Source organism: Oncorhynchus masou, chromosome 13 (assembly GCF_036934945.1).
Source record: "Oncorhynchus masou masou isolate Uvic2021 chromosome 13, UVic_Omas_1.1, whole genome shotgun sequence".
Lineage (NCBI taxonomy): Eukaryota > Metazoa > Chordata > Actinopteri > Salmoniformes > Salmonidae > Oncorhynchus > Oncorhynchus masou.
The window spans coordinates 43,071,745-43,098,956 of NC_088224.1; the positions used below are offsets into that span (position 1 = coordinate 43,071,745).

A 27,212-nucleotide genomic window follows, 5' to 3' on the forward strand; every position below is an offset into this window, starting at 1 on the left:
CTGCTCATCTGCGTGAACGTGGGTTAGGCATGCTGCAAGGAGTCATGAGGACTGCAGATGTGGCCAGGGCAATAAATTGCAATGTCCGTACTGTGAGACGCCTAAGACAGCTCTACAGGGAGACAGGATGGACAGCTGGTCGTCCTCACAGTGGCAGACCATGTGTAACAACACCTGCACAGGATCGGTACATCCGAACATCACACCTGCGGGACAGGTACAGGATGACAACAACAACTACCGAAGTTACACCACCCACTGTCGCTGGACCAAACAGGACTGGCGAAAAGTGCTCTTCACTGACGAGTCGCGGTTTTGTCTCACCAGGGGTGACGGTCAGATTTGCGTTTATCATCGAAGGAATGAGCATTACACCGAGACCTGTACTCTGGAGTGGGATCGATTTGGAGGTAGAGGGTCCGTCATGGTCTGGGGCGGCGTGTCACAGCATCATTGGACTGAGCTTGTTGTCAGTGTAGGCAATCTCAACACTGTGCGTTACAGGGAAGACATCCTCCCTCATGTGGTAGCCTTCCTGCAGGCTCATCCTGACATGACCCTCCAGCATGACAATGCCACCAGCCATACTGCTCGTTCTGTGGTGATTTCCTACAAGACAGGAATGTCAGTGTACTGCCATGGCCAGCAAAGAGCCCGGATCTCAATCCCATTGAGCAAGTCTGGGACCTGTTGGATCGGAGGGTGAGGGTTAGGGCCATTCTCCTCAGAAATGTCTGGGAACTTGCAGGTGCCTTGGTGGAAGAGTGGGGTAACATCTCACAGCAAGAACTGGCAAATCTGGTGCAGTCCATGAGGAGGAGATGCACTGCAGTACTTAATGCAGCTGGTGGCCACACCAGATACTGACTGTTACTGTTACTTTTGATTTTGACCCCCCATTTGTTCATGGACACATCATTCCATTTCTGTTAGTCACATGTCTATGGAACTTGTTCAGTTTATGTCTCAGTTGGTGAATCTTGTTATTTTCATACAAATATTTACACATGTTAAGTTTGCTGAAAATAAACACAGTTGACAATGAGAGGACGTTTCTTTTTATTCTGAGTTTACATCCTAGAACAAACACTTTTAACATGAAAGTCATGGAAAATCTAATTCTAGAAGCCTTGGCATGGAACATTCCACAGGAGGACAGAGAACAAACTAATTAGGCAGAAGAACAAGAAAGGAGGGCTTTGGAGCCATGATAACATTTATCTCTCTCCCAATGACAGCCTCTCCATCTTTTAATTTGACTATTTACAAAAGTCTGGCTGCCGAGATAACGAGCTAACCATGATACGTTGGAGCTAAACACTAGAAGAAAGACACAGGGTACTGACAGACCAGCTGGACAATGCTTCTGCTCTCCATTTAAAGATGTGCATGGCAAACACACAAAACAATCATACGCATGTGAATGGAACTAGTATGATTGATTTCAGCTAAAGCCAGAGCCTTATGTTGAGAATATAAGGCTCTGACAATTGCTATTTCAACATTACATGGAAATGTGATGGATTCACATAACCTTCAAATTATAATTACAGGTGATTTCTTAGCAAGGTACTACATTTTAAAATATACCGTTTATAGTAACAAGTAAGAATTAAAAGACAATTCTGCCAATCACTTCTCAAAGCCAAGCAGCAACAGCATCAACAAAGGTTTGTAAAGGATGAAATTGGCCTGTATCACAACCAGCCGTGATTGGGAGTCCCATAGGGCGGTGCACAATTGGCCCCGCGTTGTCCGGGTTTAGCCGGTGTAGACCGTCTTTGTTCATGAGAATTTGTCCTTAACTGACTTGCCTAGTTAAGCAGTTGAGGTGACACCTCTTCTCCACAAGGTGGCGATCTCTCCATGGATTACTGTTACCACACTGCACTTCGTCATAAACAAGTCATAAACAAGCAATGAGATGGGAATTAAGAGTATTTCAACATTTTATTATAATTTGATTTGTCTCTAATTAACATTTTTCTTGCTCATATACCAGAATCAATTGCATTCTCAGTCAGGGAATCCAGATTACACAGTGATTCACATGACATTAGATACCATAGCATACAGAGGGGAGTAACCTAAAATAACATACCTTTGACAGTTACGCTTTAACAGTCACTTTTTACAAATCAGTCAATTTTTACAAATCACATTTTATTGCTCACATACACATATTTAGCAGATGTTAATTTTTTATATTTTAACTAGGCAAGTCAGTGAAGAAAAAATATTTATTTACAATGACGGCCTACCCCGGCCAAAACCAGACGACGCTGGGCCAATTGTGCACCACCCTATGGCACTCCCAATCACAGCAGGAAGTGATACAGCCTGGATTCAAACCAGGGACTGTTGTGACACCTTTTGCACTGAGATGCAGTGTCTTAGACCGCTGCGCCACTCAGGAGTTATTGCAGGTGTAATGAAATGCTTGTTTTGGACTATTAAACAAGTGTTAAATGGACACTACAGTGGTAATAGGCTGCCCTTGCTACTTTGTTATGATTAGCTCCCCAGGAGGCCTAAACCTTTTATGTCCAAAGATCTATTAAATTGGAACTCTGAACACTAAAACTATGTTTCGGAGTGCAGTTTCCCTTAGCTTGAACCACAAATCAAAAGCTTGCACTGAGAACAAAACAACAACAACCTCCATTAGTGAAGATGGGACTGCATGTTTCACAGGAGGGGGAGGGAAGGGGAGGGCCCCTGTCCCTGGTACCATTCTGTCATCCTGGCACGGTCTCTGAACCCCCCTCCACTCCCCCTCCATCCAACCCGCACCCCTCCTGGTATCAGCACGCTGCCATCTGCGCCCTGCACCTGTGTCCTCATTGATCGCAATGCCAGAGCACTAGATCAAACAGACAGCGGAGAGGACAGCAGCACGAAGCAACTGAACATCCGCTACAATCCCAGGGCCAGGATGCTTGTTTAGATGTAATGCATATTTCATATTCATATTTATTTTCCATCCTGCATATGGGTGGGGCCGGGTGGTGGGGGTGCAGTGAGTTTTGAGGGTCTTTACGCATATGTAAAAAATAAATCTACCTTTGTCCAATTTTCTCATATTTGGGGGAAGTGCGAGTTGAGTGAGTTTCTTGACGGACTGTTATTGGTGTGGGTAACTAGCTGCTGTCAGTCTGCTGCTGCTTTACTGGCTGGATGAGCTAAGCTCCTGCAAAGTGCCAGTCAGACAGACAGTCCTCTCCTAGTCTCCATCTAACTCTTGTCTTCCTCGATTGCCTCACAGTACATGAGCCAACAAACGTCCCCTCCCTTTGGTCTTTGTTTCCTCTCTTCCAACAGACTCAAAGACCCAGAGCCAACAAATGTCCACTTCCATCTAAATGATGGTCTTTGTTTATCCAAGTCTTAAAGTTACGGCATTGTAATGGGTTTGTGGGATTAATGTAACAGGGAGGCTCCTCCAGGGAGGAAGAGGAGGACAGTTCTCCTCATGATTTTAAAGGAACGTTCTGGACATTTTGTACCCCAAAATAATTTCTCAGATCACATTACACACATGTAGGACTGTGAAAACAGCTTCCAAAAGAGTTCTGTAGAGCGAAAGTTATGTATGGTTATGTTCCAGATTTGACCCTCAGTGACCCTGAGCTTCTCTCGTTACTACTGTCAGAGAACCATGAGTAAATAATAAATAAAATATAAAACTCTGGAGTCTAGGCTGATTAGTTCATCAGTTTTGATGGTGAGTGAATGCACTTTGGAGAGGAACAAGCCAGGAAGCGAAGCACAGAGGCCACGTCTTTGGCTAGTAGACCGACTCATAGTCGTGGATGGTGTCCTTTCTCAATATGTCGTGCAATGAGGATAGAATATCGGGGCACAAACCAGTTGGCAATGTGTCCTTAGTAGCTCATCCAGAGTTAAAGTAGTCCCCAAATCAACGAGTTAACAAACAAAAACAACAAAGATGCGAGCAGCTGCAAAGCTGTGGAAGCTCCGTGAAACACTGACTATGTGGAATCCGCCCTGACTGTAATCGCTACAGAGACAGAGGGCAGAACACCTTTGTCGAGTCGGTGACCAATTGTCTGACTTGTGCCTACATGTTGACTGCATGAACTTTACAAAAATCATGTGATCAAAGGTCATAAAGTTTCTACTGCAGTCGACTGCAAGTTTCTTCAGTTGCTCTTCACCAACTTCATCCTGCAACCATCACCTGCATTGTGGGAGACTCTATTATCAACCACATTCCCCACACGCGAATGTGACCAAAGACTTGCTACAATTCATGTGTACGATGTACACACACATTTCCAGTTTGTGAGTGTGTGATATGGGGGTTGGAGACATGTTTATTTCCACATTATCAAGAACAATAAACAATGGCAACACTACCATGTTGCAGTGAGCCCTGCTGTTGGAAAACCACATCAGTGTCTGACTTTCGGCTGTCGCAGATTAACCTCCCCCGACGTCACTCCTCGACTTTTGTCTACAGTTGGTTGCTTTCGCCTCATCACTCAAATGATCCCAGAGTAAGTGTTTTGCGACTGCTAGCTAATGCTTTTATATCGTCATCTTTTCATATAGTGTTGTGTGCATTGTGGTTGTGTATCGTTACTAGATCCACTTCGAGTTCTGCCTGTTTTTAAAAATGTATTATTCAGAGCTAGTGCCAATCTAACACCCATCTAGCTTAGACACTCCTCCACGTACCTGCCTTCCAGACGCAAAGCATCATCGAAGCTGTAGTAATCTCATGATTCGAACAAATGACTTCGTGGTTGGATAAAATACAATTTTATTGTTTATTAGCGCGATTATTTGTTTTTTTCTTGGCCAATTTGGATAACTAGGGCCATTAACAACTTGTGGTGAAGTCTTGGAGACATGCTGTGGAACGTTCCTTTAAAACCAGATGTAACTAAATGTAATCGAAAATGTAATCTACGTAATCACCAAAAGTAACAATTTATCATGAGAGGGTCATAAACAATAACTATACTGAACAAAAATATAAATGCAATATGTAAACTGTTGTACCCATTTTTCCTTAAATAAAATAAAAGATACCAGAAATGTTCCATACACACAAAAAGCTTATTTCTCTAAAATGTCTGTTAACATCCCTGTTAGTGAGCATTTCTCATTTGCCAAGATAACCCATCCGCCTGACAGGTGTGGCATATCAAGAAGCTGTTTAAACATGATCATTACACAGGTGCACCTTTTGCTATAGACAATAAAAGCCCACTCTAAAATGTACAGTTTTGTCACACAACACAATGCCATAGATGTCTCAAGTTTTGAAGGAGCGTGCAATTGGCATGCTGACTGCAGGAATGTCCAACAGAGCTGTTGCCAAATAATTGAATGCTAATCTCTTTACCATAAGCATCCTCCAACTTCATTTTAGAGAATTTGGCAGTACAACCAACGGGCCTCACAACCGCAGACCATGTGTAAACCACGTCCAGGACCTCCACATCCGGCTTCTTCACCTATGGGATCGTCTGAGGAGGGGTGCTGAGGAGTATTTATGTCTGTAAAAAAAAACTTTTGTGGGGAAAAACTGATTCTAATTGGCTGGACCTGGCTCCCCAATGGGTGTACCTGGCTCCCAAATGGGGGGGCCTGTGCCCTCTCAGGCCCACCCGTGGCTGTGTCCCTGCCAAGTCATATGAAATCCGTAGATTTGGGCCTAATGAATTTATTTCAATTGAATGATTTGCTTCTATACTATGAACTGTAGCTTTGAAATTGTAGCATGTTCTGTTTATATTAACTTTTCAGTATAGTAATGCATACTCATCATTTTTCATTATAGTAACGCATACTCAAAGAAAGGTTCAAATCTCACCTTTCTGGTAAAAATAGTTATAAATTACTCTGAGGTTTAGTCACTTTTGAAGACATAAGCTCAAGTGCACAGTATAAATATGGTAGAAATATTCAAATATGATATTTTATATGATTTTATTTCCTATTCAACAAAACTATGAATTAGGCTTGAAGTGACTTACAGTATATGCTTTCGAATCACATTATAAAACTACTAACTATAAGATTTCACTTTCCTTATAACTGTAAAATACATATGTGTATGTTTAGAGAAAATGTGCTTATTTTCTAAAGGTCTTTCTTGATCAAAAGGTCAGCCACCATCACTGTAAATGTTTTACAAAGCTCTAGTTGGCTTCCGGAGCTCGTTCATCTTATATTAAACTTGTCCGTCTATGAGAAATAGAAAGTATTTTTTGTTTAAAATCTCTATAAATTATTTTAGATTAATGGCTATAAATTGATCTCTGAATGTGCTACCATGCTGCGCTACAATGTAACAATTGCAGGCATGTGCTTTGTCTGTGGTCGGAACCGGTACCAGAACCACGAAGGTCCCTTACATCTAAGAGGATAAATTATTTAGGAAAACCTAAAAATGTGAACAGAGAAACATATTGACCAGATCCACATATCAGTTCAATAGGGGTATAATAGATAATGGTAGAGAGTATCAAATAATGACAGAACAATGACCTATTCTTGTAGACCTTTGGATGGTCTTTTAAAAGTTTGTCAGAACACTCCACTGAGAAGTTCTTCATTCCTGCTTTTATTTTCAAAACTAGCTAAATAAATGACAATACATAGCTGTCTTGTGTTCTTCTGCTTAATTTACTACTGACGTATGGAATCAGTATAAAACCCTCACGAACAGTTAAATAAATATGAGCAGATTATACACCCCATTATCCTCCTCCAGTCCTCCCACCCTGAATCCCACAAGCATTTCGTAATGGAAAGCAATGTCTTCCACTTAACACACAGATCCAGACGCTCCCTATGATAGAGACTGCTCTGTTTATTAATGATGGATTTTGGAATGTTGACGCAATACAGAACGTTATCAGCCCGCAAACAATCCCCACTGCCAATGGTTCCAACCCTGACAGGCTAGCCCTGTGCCTCATTAGCCCAGGCATATTTCATCCAGAAGTTCATTATCAAATGTGACACCTGCATCTCTGAATGACACTTCCGCCTTCATTGGCATGTATTTGGGTGAGCGGCCTCCAAGGTGCTTTGTGGAGATTAAGAGGGAGAAAGACAGGGAGCGAGAGAATGAGCGCTTATTTTATCATTTAGCAGGTCTGGACTGAATCCAAAGGAGTTTTTGTCTTGTTGTTGTAATTGGAAAGGCTTTTAAGTGATAACACAGCTGTTGTGGAATATGAATATGGAGAGAGTGCGGCAGAGCTGCCTGAACCCTTCCAACCTCACTATGCACTCTCTCCATTTTTGGCAAATGCTTATTTTTCTGAACAACAGAGGCTGTTTCATGTTTCGGGCAAACCGGATCACTCAGAGTTCCAATGCGCCAATTGTTTGCTTGCCTAGGATTATAGGCTTGATCACGCAGGTCGCCAGCCTACGAAAGAAACTGTAGAAAATGAAGAGTGGAATGTTTACATTTTCTACGCCGGTGGTTGAGCTAAATTTGCGCTTGTTAGGTGCATCTCCACCTTGTCGTTTGTCGTTATCCAACTGGCCGGTGTTGCCCAGAGCTCCCCATTAAATAGCGGAGTCGAAGGATCAATCAACGATGGTCGCATGTCACGAGCCGTGGAAGACGAAGAAAGCGGCCTCCCGCAAAGCAGTCTATACTCCCAACGAGAAGCCCGGAGCTGATACAAACAACGAATAGTTTGGCCATCCTGGAGTCTCATCTCCCAGCACCTTCGTCGCTAGGGGTCTGCGGCCGCGTGCCTCGAAGTCGACGTCGGCAACCTTCCGTCACCCTGCTGCTCTAATATAAATAACATGATAATATCTACTTCTGCTAAGCTTCCCAGTAAAGCAAGTAAGCATCCCAGACGAAAAGGGCTCAAAATAGCCCACGTTAACATATCGAGCTTAAGAAACAAGGTTCATGAAATCAATAATTTGCTAGTAACAGATGACATTCATATTCTGACTATGTCAGAAACTCACTTAGATAATACCTTTGATGATACAGTGGAAGCAATAAAAATGGTGTGGGTGTTTCTGTTTATATTCAGAACCTCATTCCTGTAAAGTGTAGAGAGGATCTCATGTTAAATACTGTTAAAGTAATATGGCTGCAGGTTCATCTGCCTCACCTAAAGCCCATTCTTGTAGGAGGGTGCTATAGACCACCAGGTGCTAACAATCAGCATCTGGATAAAATTAGTGAATGCTTGATAATGTATTAGATATAAACAGAGAGGTATATTCTCTGGGTGATTTGAATATTGACTGGCTTTCATCAAGCCTGCCCACTTAAAAAGAAGCTTCAAACTGTAAGCAGTGCCTGAAACCTGGTTCAGGTTATCAGTCAACCTACTGTACAGGGGTAGTTACAAACAGCACAGGAATTTAATCATCAACATGTATTGATCACATACAGTTGAAGTAGTAAGTTTTACATACACTTAGGTTGGAGTGATTAAAATTCATTTTTCACTTCACAAATTTCTTATTAACAAACTACAGTTTTGGCAAGTCGGTTAGGACATCTACTTTGTGCATGACACAAGTAATTTTTCCAACAATTGTTTACAGACAAATTATTTCACTAATAATTCACTGTATCACAATTCCAAGGGGTCAGAAGTTTACATACACTAAGTTGACTGTGTCTTTAAACAGCTTGGAAAATTCCAGAAAATTATATCATGGCTGTAGAAGCTTCTGATAGGCTAATTGACACCATTTGAGTCAATTGGAGGTGTACCTGTGGATGTATTTCAAGGCCGACCTTCAAACTCAGTGCCTCTTTGCTTGACATAATTGAAAATCAAAAGAAATCAGCCAAGACCTCAGAAAAAAAATTTAAGACCTCCACAAGTCTGGTTCATCCTTGGAAGCAATTTCCAAACACCTGAAGGTACCATGTTCATCTGTACAAACAACAGTACGCAAGTATAAACACCAAGGGACCACACAGCCATCATACCGCTCAGAAAGGAGGCGCGTTCTGTCTCCTAGAGATTAACGTACTTTGGTGAGAAAAGTGCAAATCAATCCCAGAACAACAGCAAAGGACCTTGTGAAGATGCTGGAAGAAACAGGTACATAAGTATCTATATCCACAGTAAAACAAATCCTATATCAACATAACCTGAATGGGCGCTCAGCAAGGAAGAAGCCACTACTCCAAAACTGACATAAAAAGCCAGACTACAATTTCCATCTGCACATGGGGACAAAATTCATACTTGTTGGAGAAATGTCCTCTGGTCTGATGAAACAAAAATAGAACTGTTTGGCCATAATGACCATTGCTATGTTTGGAGGAAAAAGGGGGAGGCTTGCAAGCCGAAGAACACCATCCCAACCGTGAAGAACGGGGGTGGCAGCATCATGTTGTGGTGGTGCTTTGCTGCAGGAGGGACTGGTGCACTTCACAAAATGGATGGCATCATGAGGCAGGAAAATTATGTGGATATATTGAAGCAACATCTCAAGACATCAGTCAGGAAGTTAAAGCTTAGTCGAAAATGGGTCTTCCAAATGGACAATGACCCCAAGCATACTTGTTGTGGCAAAATGGCTTAACTTCTTGAGTGTAGGGGGCAGGATTTTCGTTTTTGGCTAAAAAACGTACCCATTTGAAACGGCCTATTTCTCAGGGCCAGAAACTAGAATATGCATAAAATTGTCAGATTAGGATAGAAAACACTCTACCGTTTCCAAAACTGTCTAAATATTGTCTGTGAGTATAACAGAACTGATATTGCAGGAAAATCAAACCAGGAAGTGCTGTTTTTCCTGAAAGCTCTCTGTTCCATTGGATGCCTTGCCTCCATTTAAAGGGATATCAACCAGATTCCTTTTCCTATGGCTTCCTCAAGGTGTCAACAGTTTTTAGACATAGTTTCAGGCTTTTATTTTGAAAAATGAGCGGAAAGATAACATCGCGTCAGTGGATAGCTGGGTGTTCGCAGAGTTTTGCTTGCACAACAGAGTGGGCCAGCCATTGTCACTCCCTCTCCTATTGAAAAAGCGACAGTCCCGGTTGATATATTATAGATTATATATTATAAAAACAACCTGAGGGTTGATTATAAAAAACGCTTGACATATTTCTGTGGACATTATGGATAATATTTGGAATTTTCATCTGCGATATTGTGACCGCTCGAGCCTGTGGATTTCTGAACATAACGTGGAAAAAATGGAGGTATTTTGGATATAAAATAATCTTTATGGAACAAAAGGAACATTTATTGTGTAACTGGGAGTCTCATGAGTGAAAACATCCGAAGATCATCAAAGGTAAGTGATTTAATCTATTGCTTTTCTGACTTTCGTGACCTATCTACTTGGCTGCTAGGTGTTTGTAATATTTTTTCTACTGAGAGAGATGTTCTTACATAAACGCTTGTTATGCTTTCGCCGAAAAGATGTATTGAAATCTGACATGCCAGGTGGATTAACAACAGGCTAAGCTGTGTTTTGCTATATTGCACTTGTGATTTCATGGAAATGTAATATTTTTAGTAATTTAATTTGAATTTGGCACGCTGCAATTCAGCGGGTGTTGATGAAAATGATCCCGCTAACGGGATGGGTGCGTCAAGAAGTTAAGGACAACAAAGTCAAGGTATTGGAGTGGCCATCACAAAGCCCTGACCTCAATTCTTAAGAAAAGTTGTGGGCAGAACTGAAAAAGTGTGTGCGAGCAAGGAGGCCTACAAACCTGACTCAGTTACACTTGCTCTGTCAGAAGGAATGGGCCAAAATTCACCCAACATATTGTGGGTAGCTTGTGGAAGGCTACCCGAAACATTTGACCCAAGTTAAACAATTTAAAGGCAATGCTACCAAATACTAATTGAGTGTATGTAAACTTCTGACCAACTGGGAATGTGATAAAATAATTACAAGCTGAAATAAATCACTCTCTACTATTATTCTGACATTTCACGTTCTTAATATAAAGTGGTAATCCTAACTGACCTAAAACAGGGAATTTCTACTAGGATTAAATGTCAGGATTTGTGAAAAACTGAGTTTAAATGTAGTTGGCTCAGGTGTATGTAAACTTCTCACTTCAACTGTATTTACTAATGCTGCATACATTTTCTTGAAAGCACTATCCAGATCCATCGGATGTAGTGATCACAATATAGTAGCCATTTCTAGGAAAACCAAAGTTCCAAAGGCTGGGCCTAATATAGTGTATAAGAGATCATACAAGAGGTTTTGTAGTGATTTCTATGTTGATGATGTAAAGAATATTTGTTGGTCTGTCTTGTGTAATGAGGAGCAACCAGATGCTGCCTGTGACACATTTATGAAATTGCTTAAACCATAATCCTTAATAAGCATGCACCCATTAAGAAAATTACAGTAAAAACAGTTAAATCCCAGTGGATTGATGAGGAATTAAAATTGTATGGTTGAGCGGGATGAGGCAAAGCACAAACATTAAACAAGCACAGCAATTACACAAATGACTGATGATTGGCTGAGAGAAATTGATGATAAAAAGATTATGGGGGCACTTTTGTTAGACTTCAGTGCAGCTTTTGACATTATCGATCATAGTCTGCTGCTGGAAAAACGTATGTGTTATGGCTAGGGCTGTTGCTGCTGATGGTCAATAGTAGCCTGCCAAAGTTACTAACTGCCTGGTACTCAGCACTCTATTGCCCCTCTAATCAGTCTGACATCAATGAAAATGTATTAAAAAAAAATTATTAAAGCACTTCACGAGTGCCCATGAGCTCATGTTGCGCAACATTTCTATAGGCTATGCAATTGAGGGAGAAAACAGAGTGATGGCCTCTAACAAAAAGATGTGGTGCCCATCGGCATTCTACAGGTTAGGCCTACTATATTTATTTCTCAACTTTCCTAATATTAAGTACATTTATTCTATTTACAACAGGGGTATAGCCTACCTGGCTGGCATGAAAATAAACCATGGGTGTCACGCTTTTTATTCTCTATTTTGGTTAGGCCAGGGTGTGACTAGGGTGGGCATTCTATATCCTTTTTTCTATGTTTTGTATTTCTTGGCCTGGTATGGTTCTCAATCAGGGACAGCTGTCTATCGTTGTCTCTGATTGAGAACCATACTTAGGTACCCTTTTCCCCCACCTGTTTTGTGGGAAGTTAATTTTGACTTTGTTCAGGGTACATAGCCCAAAGCTTCACGGTTTGGTTTTGTTCTTTGTTTTGTCAGCGTCATTTTTAAATAAAGAAAATGTATGCTTACCTTGCTGCACCTTGGTCCAGTCCTTCAGCCAGCCGTGACAACGGGGAAAAGCGTCTTCCATTCACTATTTAAGTCCATAGATTACATCAATTTTTTCCTGCTGCCCCTGTTTCGATACAGGTGCATTATAATGGTCCATTCTAAATAAAATAACATGTCACATTATTTAGTATATGTAAAGACAAGATTAAGTCAAGAACAGTCTGATGGGTGATAATATTAGCCTATCAGTTGTGAATTATATATTATCACTTCTGACTGATGCCCAACATAAGAAACAATGCCTTTTTTTTGTGACTTGTTCGAATCGGTCGCACACCCCTTTAGCCTAGCCCATATGATTTAATAAGGTTTGTATCACAACTAAAGTGGCCAAATGAAGCACATTCATCTGCTTTACAAGGGGTGTAGAGCCTAACTATAAGCAGTGTTTGCGTTTCAAGTTTGGGGAGAAAATTTTCACTATAAATATGTTTATAATAAAACCATTACATGCATATAACAATATAAACATATAGAGCAACGTTTGTAGAACAACTAGTTATATGAATAACTCTAAATTAAGCATAGAGAAGTACCTATTTATATATTAACCGCTCAACACAGATAAGCCGCATGTGCGCACTCCTTCAAATTGTTTATATTTATATTTTATTCAGCTTTGTTCAATTGTATTCTTCATACTATAAAATAATATAAAATAATGCCACAGAATTATAAGCAAATCTTGTCTGCTAAATTAAATTGTGTAGCCCACAGCCATTTGGCATAGCCACACCAGGACCTAACATAAGGACAACTCAGAGTATGCTATTTTTGTATTCTAAAATAGACTAAATGTTCTTCATATCAAGCTTCTTTAGACCTGTCTAAAAAAAATAATGGATTTATTGTGAAGGTGTAGGCTTTATTACATGGATTTATTTATTATTTATTTATTTATTATTTTTATGGCTTGTGGAATCAAGGATGCTAAATGTTTTTATGTTAATTAACATTCAATTACCGTGAGACCGACAGTTATTTGCTTGACAATCACCAGCTTACAACATTTTGGGACCACCACAGCCCTAGTTATGGCTTTACATCCCATACTATACTGTGGATAAATAGTTACCTGTCTAACAGAACACAGAGGGTGTTCTTTAATGGAAGCCTCTCCAACATAATCGAGGGAGATTCAGGAATTCCCCAGGGCAACTGTCTAGGCCCCTTACTTTTATAAATCTTTACTAATGACATGCCACTGGCTTTGAGTTAATCTAATGTGTCTATGTATGCTGATGAATCAACACAATACACATCAGCTACTACAGTGACTGAAATGACTGCAACACTTAACAAAGAGCTCCAGTTAGTTTCAGAGTGAGTGGCAAGGAATACGTTTGTCCTAAATATTTCTAAAACTAAAATCATTGTATTTGTGACAAATCTTTCACTAAACCCTAAACCTCAATTAAATCTTGTAATAAATCTATAAATCTCTCCTGGATCAAAGTGGAGGAGAGATTGACTTCATCACCACTTGTATTTATGAGATGTATTGACATGTTGAATGCACCTTGCTGTCTTTTTGAACTACTGGCGCACAGCTCGGACACCCATGCTTACCCCACAAGAAATGCCACAAGAGGTCTCTTCACAGTCACCAAGTCCAGAACAGACTATGGGAGGCGCACAGTACTACATAGAGCCATGAGTACATGGAACTCTATTCCACATCAAGTCACTGATGCAAGCAGTAAAATTGGATTTAAAAAACAGATAAGAATAGACTTTATGTAACAGCGGGGACTGTGAAGCAACACAAACATAGGCACAGACACATGCATACACCCACGATAACATACGCACTATACAAACACGTACACATGTATTGTGTATTGTAGATAAGTGGTAGTGGTGGAGTAGGGTCTGAGGGCACACAGTGTTGTGAAAACTGTGAATGTATTATAATGTTTTTAAAATTGTAACTGCCTTAATTTTGCTGGACCCCAGGAAGAGTAGCTGCTGCCTTGGCAACAGGTAATGGGGATCCATAATAAATACAAAGACAAATTGAAATAACTTAATTAGGCCCTAATGTATGGATTTCACGACCGGTAATATAGATATGCATCTGTTGGTCACAGATACCTTTAAAAAAGAAGTAGGGGTGTGGTTCAGAAATCCCATCTGTATCTGGTGAGATTTGCCTCATGCAGCACGACACATTTCCTTCGCATAGAGTTGATCAGGTTGTTGATTGTGGCCTGTAGAGTGTTGTCCCACTCTTCAATGGTTGTGCGACGTTGCTGGGTGTTGGCAGGAACTGGAACACGCTGTTGTACACACCGATCCTGAGCATCCCAAACATGCTCAATTTGTGACATGTCTGGTGAGTATACAGGCCATGAAAGAACTGGGACATTTTCAGCTTCCAGGAATTATGTACAGATCATTGTGACATGGGGCCGTGCATTATCATGTTGAAATATGAGGTGATGGCGGTGGATGACTGGCATGACAATGGTCCTCGGGATCTTTGTCCGTAGCTTATGCCTGCCCTTACCATAACCCACCGCCACATTGGGGCACTCTGTTCACGACACAATCAGCCCGGTACAGTTGAAACCACAATTAATACGTGAAAAGCACATTTTGTCAGTGTGCCAGTGGCCATCGAAGGTGAGCATTACGACGCCGAACTGCAGTCAGGGCAAGCGACACTGGTTAAGACGACGAGCATGGAGATGAGCTTCCTTGACAGCTTGTGCAGAAATCCTTCGGTTTAGCAAACCCACAATTTCATCAGCTATCTGGGTGGCTGGTCTCAGACAATCCTGCAGGTGACCAAGCCGGATGTGGATGTCCTGGGATGAGGTGGTTGCACGTGGTCTGCGGTTGTGAGTCCGATTGGACGTACTGACAAATTCTCTAAAATGATGTTGGAGGTGGATTATGGTCGAGAAATTAACTTTAAATTAACTGACAACAGCTCTGGTGGACATTCCTGTAGTCAGCATGCCAAATGCACGCTCCTTCAAAACTTGAGACATCTGTGGCATTGTGCTGTGTGACAAAACTGCACATTTTGGAGTGGCCTTTTATTGTCCCCAGCACAAGGTGCACCTGTGTAATGACCATGCCGTTTAATCAGCTTCTTGATATGCCACACCTATTAGGTGGATGGATTATCTTGGCAAAGAAGAAATGCTCACTAACAGGGATGTAATCAAATTTATGCAAATAAATTGAGAGAAATAAGCATTGGAAAATTCCTGGGATATTTTATTTCAGCTCATGAAACATGACACCAACACTTTACATGTTGTGTTTATATTTTTGTTCAGTATATTTAAAACACATGACATGATGCTCAGCTAGCACTCCACATGGTGCCTGACAGGTTTATGATGCTAGCTTAGACTTCGTAAATGGAGTTCTAGCAGACATGGTTCCTTGTCACTGAAAAGCTATTATAAAAATGTACTGAGGATGTAAGGGAAATTCTTTAAAGCGGGCTGCTGATAGTTACTACCACAGCTCACATACTCAGTGGTGCTAATCAGAGACTTTTCCTGGCTCATCCCCATGCCAGCCAAAGCTCATAAATAATAAGGAGATGCAGAGCAGAGCAGACTGCAGGGATGATGATGCCACATGATTGACATTTAATGCAAATGCTGTTATTATCTGACAGGCAGGCAGGAAGCTACACTATATATACACTGCTCAAAAAAAATAAAAGGGAACACTTAAACAACAAAAATTTAACTCCAAGTCAATCACACTTCTGTGAAATCAAACTGTCCACTGAGGAAGCAACACTGATTGACAATACATTTCACATGCTGTTGTGCAAATGGAATAGACAACAGGTGGAAATTATAGGCAATTAGCAAGCCACCCCCAATAAAGGAGTGGTTCTGCAGGTGGTGACCACAGACCACTTCTCAGTTCCTATGCTTCCTGGCTGATGTTTTGGTCACTTTTGAATGCTGGTGGTGCTTTCACTCTAGTGGTAGCATGAGACGGAGTCTACAACCCACACAAGTGGCTCAGGTAGTGCAGCTCATCCAGGATGGAACATCAATGCGAGCTGTGGCAAGAAGGTTTGCTGTGTCTGTCAGCGTAGTGTCCAGAGCATGCCAGAGGCGCTACCAGGAGACAGGCCAGTACATCAGGAGACGTGGAGGAGGCCGTAGGAGGGCAACAACCCAGCAGCAGGACCACTACCTCCTCCTTTGTTCAAGGAGGAGCAGGCGGAGCACTGCCAGAGCCCTGCAAAATGACCTCCAGCAGGCCACAAATGTGCATGTGTCTGCGCAAACGGTCAGAAACAGACTCCATGAGGGTGGTATGAGGGCCCGACGTCCACAGGTGGGGGTTGTGCTTACAGACCAACACCGTGCAGGATGTTTTTCATTTGCCAGAGAACACCAAGAACGGCAAATTCGCCACTGGCGCCCTGTGCTCTTCACAGATGAAAGCAGGTTCACACTGAGCACATGTGACAGACGTAACAGTGTGGAGACACCGTGGAGAACGTTCTGCTGCCTGCAACATCCTCCAGCATGACCGGTTTGGCGGTGGGTCAGTCATGGTGTGGGGTGGCATTTCTTTGGGGGGCCGCACAGCCCTCAATGTGCTCGCCAGAGGTAGCCTGACTGCCATTAGATACAGAGATGAGATCCTCAGACCCCTTGTGAGACCATATGCTGGTGCAGTTGGCCCTGGGTTCCTCCTAATGCAAGACAATGCTAGACCTCATGTGGCTGGAGTGTGTCAGCAGTTCCTGCAAGAGGAAGGCATTGATGCTATGGACTGGCCCGCCCGTTCCCCAGACCTGAATCTAATTGAGCACATCTGGGACATCATGTCTCGCTCCATCCACCAACGCCACATTGCACCACAGACTGTCCAGGAGTTGGCGGATGCTTTAGTCCAGGTCTGGGAGGAGATCCCTCAGGAGACCATCCGCCACCTCATCAGGAGCATGCCCAGGCATTGTAGGGAGGTCATACAGGCACGTGGAGGCCACACACACTACTGAGCCTCATTTTGACTTGTTTTAAGGACATTACATCAAAGTTGGATCAGCCTGTAGTGTGGTTTCCCACTTTAATTTTGAGTGTGACTCCAAATCCTGACCTCCATGGGTTGATAAATTTGATTTCCATTGATAATTTTTGTTTGATTTTGTTGTCAGCACATTCCACTATGTAAAGAAAAAAGTATTTCATAAGAATATTTCATTCATGCAATCTCCATAGACAAGCATTGTCAATAGAATTAATGGCCTTACTGAAGAGCTCAGTGACATTTAACGTGGCACCATCATAGGATGCCACCTTTCCAACAAGTCATTGCCCCGGTCAAATGTTAGTGCTATTATTGTGAAGTGGAAACGTCTAGGAGCGACAACGGCTCAGCTGCGAAGGGGTAGGCCACCCAAGCAGGACGGGACCGCCGAGTGCTGAAGCGCGTAGCACGTAAAAATCGCCTGTCCTTGGTTGCAACACTCACTACCAAGTTCCAAAATGCCTCTGGAAGCAAAGGCAGCACAAGAACTGTTCGTCGGGAGCTTCATGAAATGGAGCTCCCGACGAACAGCTGCAACCCCAACGAACACCTTTGGGATGAATTGGAACGCCGACTGCGAGCCAGGCCTAATCACCCAACATCAGTGCCCAACCTCACTAATGCTCTTGTGGCTGAATGGAAGCAAGTCCCTGCACCAATGTTCCAACATCTAGTAAAAAGCCTTCCCAGAAGAATGGAGGCTGTTATAGCAGCAAAGGGGGGGGGGGGGGGCAACTCCACTTTTGGTTGTGTAGTGTATCTCTGCTCTGATCAGTCAAAAAGAGACTGGCCAGGTTTACTGTCAGGGTGTTGGTATACTACACTATACTTTTCTGTGGCCACGGTTGGTGCAGAAGGTTGTAAAGTTGGTTGTGGGTAGAGGATACATCATTTGATCTATGGCATCTAGTTACTGTGTAATCCCTGGCTCTTGCTTGATTACAGCAAGGACGTAGCCCTAGTTGGTCCTTGGTTAGTGTAACCAGTAACACTATGATCAAATTTAGGCACATTTAACACATCATTATGTTCCTGGAAATGTAATCCTAATGTTTTTGATTTTCATAATTTAAACTGAAGAGGTGGTACTGTAGCATATTCATGCATACAGATATTTTAATTGCATTTAAAAATGAGCTATTTTGAGGTAAGTAGGAATGCTCTGGAACACTTAAGAGGGATATGCATGATGTATAATAAAAGACAAAGCACATCATAATCTTTGTGTGGTTAAAAAAAGGAAAGAGGGAAATACAAAGAGAGGCATCCTCTGTTCCTGAAAAGCTTAAGGGATCACTCCTCCTGTCCTGTCAGATACTTTCCTCCCCTCTCTCTCTCTCTCCCTCCCTTCTTCCCTCCCTCTATCCAGGATGGTTGCCCATCTCTGTGCCAGGATTATTCCTGTTGGGCCTGTTAATTTTCACTCCCTCTGCCAGGATCTCTGGGGCTGTTTCGTTTTACTCCCTGTGCCAGGATCTCTGGTGCTGTTACTTCTCACTTCCTCATCAAAGTGTGGGAGTGTGAAAGCAAAACATTGATATCAAACTTCTACAACATCCAAGATCCAATAAGACATTTGACTGCAAACCACAGCTGCGCCATAATGTATTACATATATCTGTACGTAATATAGACCCACTATTGTAACTACTATTTCGACCCAGTTTTACAACATCTGAAAAATACATAGCTGCAGCATATTACTGTATACCTGCACCACTGTAAAGCACAGCCTCCATACGTAATACAGCTAGATGCTACAACAGCCTGCCATCGCCCAAAACAGGAACTGTACTGATAAGCCACTACCAATTTCTATCTCCCTGTTGCAACGCCAGACATTTTTCTGACATTGGCCTCAGTTTCACCCTCATGCGTCCTGACCCCACACTTCCATTATGATTCCTCAGAGCAAGCAACTTCCATAAGGCTGTCACATATCAATCAGGGAGAAGGGGGATGAAGGGAGGAGGAGCGAGACCGGGGGAGAGATGATACATCTAAGTGCAGCGACTAGGGCCTAGCTACCATCTAATGAACCCCCTGCCTAGTCCTAACAACCATCTACGAGCATCAGGGACTAGGGCACGATAAGGACTTAAGTCTTGTCACCTCGTCCAGCATTGATCAAACCAGGCTTTATGACGTGTCGTCAGACCTTCCCGACAACATCCAGCAGAGCTTAATAATCTCATATATTTCCTTCCTTTCCTCTGACATCCCATGCAGGCCCTGACAGTCATTCAAGATAAGCCAAAAGCCTTCTGACAGTATAGAGAGCATATATAAAAACACATAAATAATATGTGCTGCCATTTTGGCACCGGGAGTCAATGGGGCAAGAGATTCTGTTTCTCCATTTCTGTTTAAGTGAATTCTCACAATCAAATCTGGTAACAAATCCTGACACGATTAAAAGAAAAACTACTTTAAAGCAATGCACCTCATCGTAAAAGGCATTGAAAACCTCTATAGAAAGTCACATTGAAGTCACCAGCAAAGATGAAATTATGTGAGCCACCCTGCTTTATAAATGTGTTTTGAAACAAACACCAAGAACAGTTGGCATATACAGTATTAATCTCAGAAACCCAAAACTAAAATCTTGAGTAAATGCATCAGAGCCAAACCATGGGCCAAATGTCCCCTCCAATTCCAAGATTCAAAAATATGCAAACACCTGCTAAATTGTAAGTGAGAAATTCCTCATTAAACGTTGCATACCACAGTCTGTTGACATACCATCCTATGTCACGTGCGTCTGTCCACTAAATATGAATACAGTATTAGCATGTTACAGTAGCTACAATAGATCAGATGAGTAAACTATCAATATTTAAAACATCTTCTAAAATCACCCATCCAAAGCCAATCTACTGTACAGTGGCATTATCTCAGTGACAGAACTACCCACTGCCCAGCTATAGATTATAGGCCTCTGTTTTCTGTCTGATCCTCTGACACCCCATCCAGTCTCTATCCAGCCTGACTATAACGACAGAACCTGTGGCGAAACCCAATCAATTACCGCTGTGTACAATTCATGACTAACTTCCCTCTGAGAACCATGATTCAGTTCATCTCTGTTGTGTTTTAATTAAACACAATCGCAGCACACTGACTGGCTGCTGCTGTCGATGCTGTGTCTGTGGAGTCTCCCTCAGGATGCAATTCTCTTTCAACAGACTGATAATAGAATATGACATTGGTGGAGATGTTCTGTTATTCTTCACTCTCAGTATTGCTCTGTGTCCTAAGATAACTGATAGTGACCTGAAAAGCTTCTCGTTGCCTGAAGTCTTCATATTTTAAAAAGCATTTAGAGATTTGATTTCGTCAAACAATGATCACTGAAGTGAATTATTAACATTATGCCTACACATTTTAGGGGTGTTAATTTCATGGAAATGTCATGTTTATGTTTGTTGTTAATATGGAATGATTGTATAGATTCAATGATGTTGCTTAATATACAGACAGCTTACAGTTGAAAATCAAGGACAACACTCTTCTTTATGACAGCGAATTGCAACTGTAAGCGGTATATTAAGCAACAACATTAAATATACAGAATCATTGAAAACTGTAAAGGAAGTAATATGTTGAATAAATGCACCACTTCTTACAATAAACGATAGTCGGTGTCTTGAAAACTTGCTGCTCTTGAATTTAAAAAATTGTCAACTGAGAACAAATAGACTCAAATGCAAAACTGAGTTTAAATGTATATGGCTGGTGTATTTGGTGTATGTAAACTTCCAACTTCAACTATATGTAAAGACCCCCAAAGACACATCCCCGCTCTCACAGTCTCCAGGGAAGTTGATTACTACAGTTTGTGTTAAAGACAAGATTTTCTACTCTAGCTTTTACTAAACCTGGAAGTCCCCCCAGGTCGATAGACACCTTTACGAGGGAGACCTGTTCCCAATAGTACAGTGTTAGTGAAAGAATAAATAGGGTACGTACCTATGCTGTACACTACACAGTTGTTCTTGCCATCTTCTGCTGCCAACCAGGTGATGTCCTGAAGCCACCTGGGGCCACCAGTCAGAACCATTGGGACAGGCCGCTTTGGGGACAGGGCACTCTGAAGGACAGGAAAGACGTTGGCCGTACGTTAGCATTTTGCTGTCTAAGAACCTGTGATCACTCATTCATCAACCAGGCCTGTTGTTCTTATGGAAAGTTTTCATAGTCTTTTTCACAGTTGACCTGACAGTGAGATTGAAGGATGGCATGTGTGGTGTGTATGGTGGGGAGTGTCTTATGGGGTACAGCCCAGGCCCAGGCCGTCACTCGAATTTGTCCTCAGTGACAATGGGGTTACGGGGCTCTTTTGAATTTTCTTGTCCTTCAGGGTGCTTTAGAATCCTGAAGAGAGTTCGGATGGAGAAGAAGAAGAAGAAGGGAGGAGAGCTGCTTTAGAAGTGATCTTTAGATACATTGTACCTCCCTATCTGTACCAGCGACGCTGCCTCCTGAAGACTGGCAGGGAAGGGAAAGAATCTAAAGAATTGGTGTGCATTTCAAAAGAGTGACCCAGGTCTACAGATCACAATGCAGGGATAAATGATTGTGTCAATATCTTGGACTATATTTCACTTCCTGCCTAGTTCGGATATGGTATGTAATTTCTCATAAAGAGTGGTTTAATGTGCTTTCAAAGAGACATAGACATAATACCACTGCTTGACACATTACTCTCTGTCTAAATGTAAGTGTTCCTAATCTGTAACAAGTTGACCCTCTCCTCTGAGCTAAACAGCAATGCTGGGCATCCTTGAAGTGAAGTGAACTTATCTATATCCAACTGTGTGTACTGTAGAGACTCTGAGTGCATCCGAAATGGCACTCTATTCCCTATATAGTGCACTACTTTTGACAATGGTATATTGAATGTGCATAAGGAATAGTGCATGTAATTAAAAATAACACATTTAATGTATTTCTATGGAAGAGGGTGCCATTTCAGACACAGCCTCTGCCATGGTTTTAGGAACCTTGTCGTTAAATGAAAATCAATATAACAACAAGTTGACTCCCATTACAAGATAACCATCATTGATTTTTAGTCTTTCTAGACTTTGGCCGACTGTTCAATCTAACGTGAACTTTCAACCGCTAGATTAGGATCACAGTGAGTGGATCAGGTCAGGACATAAGTTCCAATGTATCTCTGTGAGCTGATCTCTACCTCATGTTCAGCCATAGGCTGGTATACCATCAATGACTGCTTCTAGAAGAAGGAAGAAGGGGTCTGTTCCCATACAACCCAGATCACACTGGTTTTAAAGCTACATTCTGGTATTTGAAAAAGAACAAAAAGGTAGTGACAGAGTATACTCTATATCAATAATTGAAATGATCATTAAACACATTCCCAGATCCCAGGCTGTAAGTATCTATTTATTCTGCACACATACAAGGGAAAGGGGGATTCAGTTGTACAATTGAATGCATTTAACTCATCCTGAGCCATTGTGACTGAATGTATCACACCCAGCTGATGCATAGATTTGTATGCCATTAGATGATGACATGGATCTTTTTTTTACCTTTATTTTACTAGGCAAGTCAGTTAAGAACAAATTCTTATTTTCAATGACAGCCTAGGAACAGTTGGTTAACTGCCTGTTCAGGGGCAGAACGACAAATTTGTACCTTGTCAGCTCGGGGGTTTGAACTTTCAACCTTTCGTTTACTAGTCCAACGCTCTAACCACTAGGCTACCCTGCAGGCAGCTGTCCACTTTAGACAATAAGATGAGCAAGATGTATCATATCGATAACAGCTATACGTAAAATCATGTGAATTTATAGTGTCCCATAAGGAACATTTTTAGCAACTATTTTAACAAAAGATTTGGCTATATTCAACCATGGAAGAAAGAACTCGATAAATTTGCTCTCAGACATTTTATTTAATTATAGCATTAATCTTTCATTAGCCTAATAGGCCAGAAATCTGCATTTCTGCTGAATGCTGCCATTTTTCTTCTCCCTCATCTCTTCAGTCACCTGGTTGGCTAATTTGACAGGGTTTTGTCGTAGGGCCCTGGCACTGCACCGTGCGGGGGAGATGAGAGGCAAGGGTGAGGGACACTTATCAGGCCTCAGCAGCGGTAGGGGCTTGCCATCTCATGGTCAGACTGGGCTGTTTTTTTGCAGGGAGGTCGTTCTCAACATAGCTAGAATGTTGACTTCAATATGTCATTCTATCTTCTCACTACTTATCCAGGGAAACAGCATCATGGTTCCATTTTTTTAACAGCAACTGGATACAGGTCTTCCATGTTTCTCCTTCTATTCACTGAGAAGCAACGTGGAACGAGGGAGAGCACAGTTTGTTGTTTTGAAAGTCACTGAAAAAGTTTGATCAATCTGCCGTCCTTAACACAATGGAAAAATCATTTTTTTTTTATTGAAATAGCATGGGAGACCAAGAAAAACAAATTGATACAATTTAAGGCCATGTGGCAAACAATAATGCAGGCACGAGGAATGAGGTTGTGAGCATGCAGGTCTGGGCAGAGGAGATTGTCGTTGTTTTTGTACGCCTGTAAGTTGTTGTTCGTATATATGTATGTTTGTATTTGGTGTAATATATATATAACTTATATATATATATATACATACACACACACACACACAGTGGGGCAAAAAAGTACTTAGTCAGCCACCAATTGTGCAAGTTCTCAAATTAAAAAGATGAGAGGCCTGTAATTTTCATCATAGGTACACTTCAACTATGACAGACAAAATGAGAAAAAAAATCCAGAAAATCACATTGTAGGATTTTTAATGAATTTATTTGAAATTATGGTGGAAAATAATTATTTGGTCAATAACAAAAGTTTATCTGCAATGGCAGAGGTCAAACGTTTTCTGTAAGTCTTCACAAGGTTTTTACACACTGTTGCTGGTATTTTGGCCCATTCCTCCATGCAGATCTCCTCTAGAGCAATGCTTTTTTGGGGCTGTTGCTAGGAAACACGGACTTTCAACTCCCTCCAAAGATTTTCTATGGGGTTGAGATCTGGAGACTGGCAAAGACACTCCAGGACCTTGAAATGCTTCTTACGAAGCCACTCCTTCGTTGCCCGGGCGGTGTGTTTGGGGTAATTGTCATGCTGAAATAGACCCAGCCACGTTTCATCTTCAATGCCCTTGCTGGTGGAAGGAGGTTTTCACTCAAAATCTCATGATACATGGCCCCATTCATTCTTTCCTTTACACGGATCAGTCGTCCTGGTCCCTTTGCAGAGAAACAGCCCCAAAGCATGATGTTTCCACACCCATGCTTCACAGTAGGTATGGTGTTCTTTGGATGCAACTCAGCATTCTTTGTCCTCCAAACACGACGAGTTGAGTTTTTACCAAAAAGTTCTATTTTGGTTTCATCTGACCATATGACATTCTCCCAATCTTCTTCTGGATCATCCAAATGCTCTCTAGCAAACTTCAGACGGGCCTGGACATGTACTGGCTTAACCTCTTACACCTATGGTGGCGCTATTTCATTTTTGGAAGAAAAACGTTCCCGTTTTAAACAAGATATTTTGTCACAAAAAGATGCTCGACTATGCATATAATTGCTACTGTTCGAAAGAAAACACTCTGACGTGTCCAGAAATACAAATATCTTCTCTGTGCGTGCCCTTTAACGTGAGCTTCAGGCAAAACCAAGATGACATGGCATCCAGGAAATGACAAGGATTTTTGAGGCTCTGTCTTTCATGATCTCCTTATATGGCTGTGAACGCAAGAGGACACTGCGCATCTGGTATGTGGCTGGGAGTCTCCTCATTGAAAACATCAGAAGCTCTTCAAAGGTAAATGATTTTATTTATTTGGTTATCTGGCTTTTGTGAAAATGTTGCGTGCTACATGCTACACAAAATGCTATGCTAGCTTTGCATACTCTTACACAAATTAGTCAATTTCTATGGTTCAAAAGCATATTTTGAAAATCTGAGATGACAGTGTTGTTAAGAAAAGGCTAAGCTTGAGAGCAAACGCATTATTTTAATTTTATTTGCGATTTTCAGAAATCGTTAACGTTGCGTTATGCTAATGAGCCTGAGGCTTAGTCACCATCCCGGATCCGGGATGGGGAGTTTCAAGAGGTTAAGCAGGGGGACACGTCTGGCACTGCAGGATTTGAGTCCCTGGCGGTGTAATGTGTTACTGATGGTAGGCGTTGTTACTTTGGTCCCAGCTCTCTGCAGGTCATTCACTAGGTCCCCCCGTGTGGTTCTGGGATTTTTGCCCACCGTTCTTGTGATCATTTTGACCCCACGGGGTGAGATCTTGCGTGGAGCCCCAGAACGAGGGAGATTATCAGTGGTCTTGGATGTCCTGAAAGAGACTTGCAACAATATGACACCTAACTGTAAGTCCATGCGAGATGACATCAGCACTGTCTGTGAATCATTATTAACAATACCTGGGAAAACAGACTATCTACAGGGACAATCCAGGAGTCATAACATCACTGTGGATGGCATACCAGAGTCTTCACATGAGAACTAAGCTGAGTATGAGGTGAAAGTATGAAAATTGATCACTGAAAAGCTCCAGATGGACCATAGGAAGATTGAGGTGGAAAACCTGTAACCAGCCCAGGTGAAAGACCCAGGCCGATACTGATCAAGTTCCTAGGGTTTAAGGACAAAATGTCTGTCCTGTAAAAAGCCAAGAACTTGAGAGAAACCAACATCATCCTTAACGAGGACTACTAAGAAACTGTGCACCAGAGGCGGAAATCCCAGCCATGAAAGCTGCCAGAGAGCAGTGGGACATTGCTAACATACGCTACGACAGGCTAATTATCCACCCAACCTCCCAAAAGACTGGGAGACATGAGAGAGCCTAGCTTCCGGGTCAGTAGCTTTAGTCCCACATCACAAACATACACCAACTGACACTCACATATGCCTGATTGACTGATTCTATTAGTCAAACAATGTTCTTTCTAGGGAGTTTTTCCTAGCCGCCATGCTTCTAGATCGGCATTGCTTGCTGTTTGGGGTTTTAGGCTGGGGTTCATTCATTATCTGGATAATGTGTGTGCAATGCTTGATAATGTGTGTGACAAACATCTTCAGGCTAAGGTCTATTTTTCTCCACTTCCTGTCTGACTGACTTGCCCAAAGTACTCAAGTACCTGTTACTCAGGCCCAGAAGCCAGGATATGCATAGAATTGGTGCCATTGGACAGAAAACACTTTGAAGTTTGTAGAAATGTTAAAATAATGTATGAGACTCTAACACAGTTGATATGGTAGGAGAAAAGCAAAGAAAAACCAACCTGAAAACCTTTTTTTTTGAGTTCCCATGCTCTTACAATGAAAAGCTATGGGGCATATGCAATTCCAGCTCCCAGATTTCAGTTCCACTTGTTCCACTAGATGTCAACAATCTTTGTTCAAGGTTTCAGGAATGTTTCTTCCCAAATGAGGAAGAATTTTGAGTTTTAGTACTGGGAGTAAGAGTTGGAAATCAGTCTGTGCTTGCTTGTGACGAAGAGGACACGCACCTGCTAATTTTGCTTTCTTATTGAACATACTTCTAAATATTATAGTTTAATTACATTCAAATACATTTTAGGGTACCCGGTGATTAACTAGAAATGCATTTTGACTTGTCAAAGTTTAGGGGTAGCTTTTAAGATTCCTTTCTCTGCATGTTTGAACGAGTGGATTACTCAAATCGATGGTGCCAACTAAACTGACTTTTAGGGATATAAAGAAGGATTTTATCTAACAAGACAACCATGCATGTTGTAGCTGGGACCCTTTGGATTGTAAATCAGAGGAAGTTTTTCAAAAAACAACTGAATATTTAATCGCTATTTCTGATTTAATGAAGCCTGTGCTGGTTGAAAAATATTTTGATATGGGGCTCCATCTGTT

The 27,212-nt window shown here is 41.7% G+C and overlaps 1 protein-coding gene across 1 annotated transcript in view; it reads right to left on the minus strand.

Annotated features, from left to right (window-relative positions):
- Positions 1-27,212, minus strand: part of LOC135552374 (zinc finger protein ZFPM2-like) — a 120,243-nt gene that overhangs the window by 12,346 nt on the left and 80,685 nt on the right. The window contains exon 5 of the mRNA XM_064983948.1: positions 21,266-21,386. Coding sequence (XP_064840020.1) covers positions 21,266-21,386 — 121 coding nt within the window. The remainder of the gene's footprint in view (positions 1-21,265; positions 21,387-27,212) is intronic.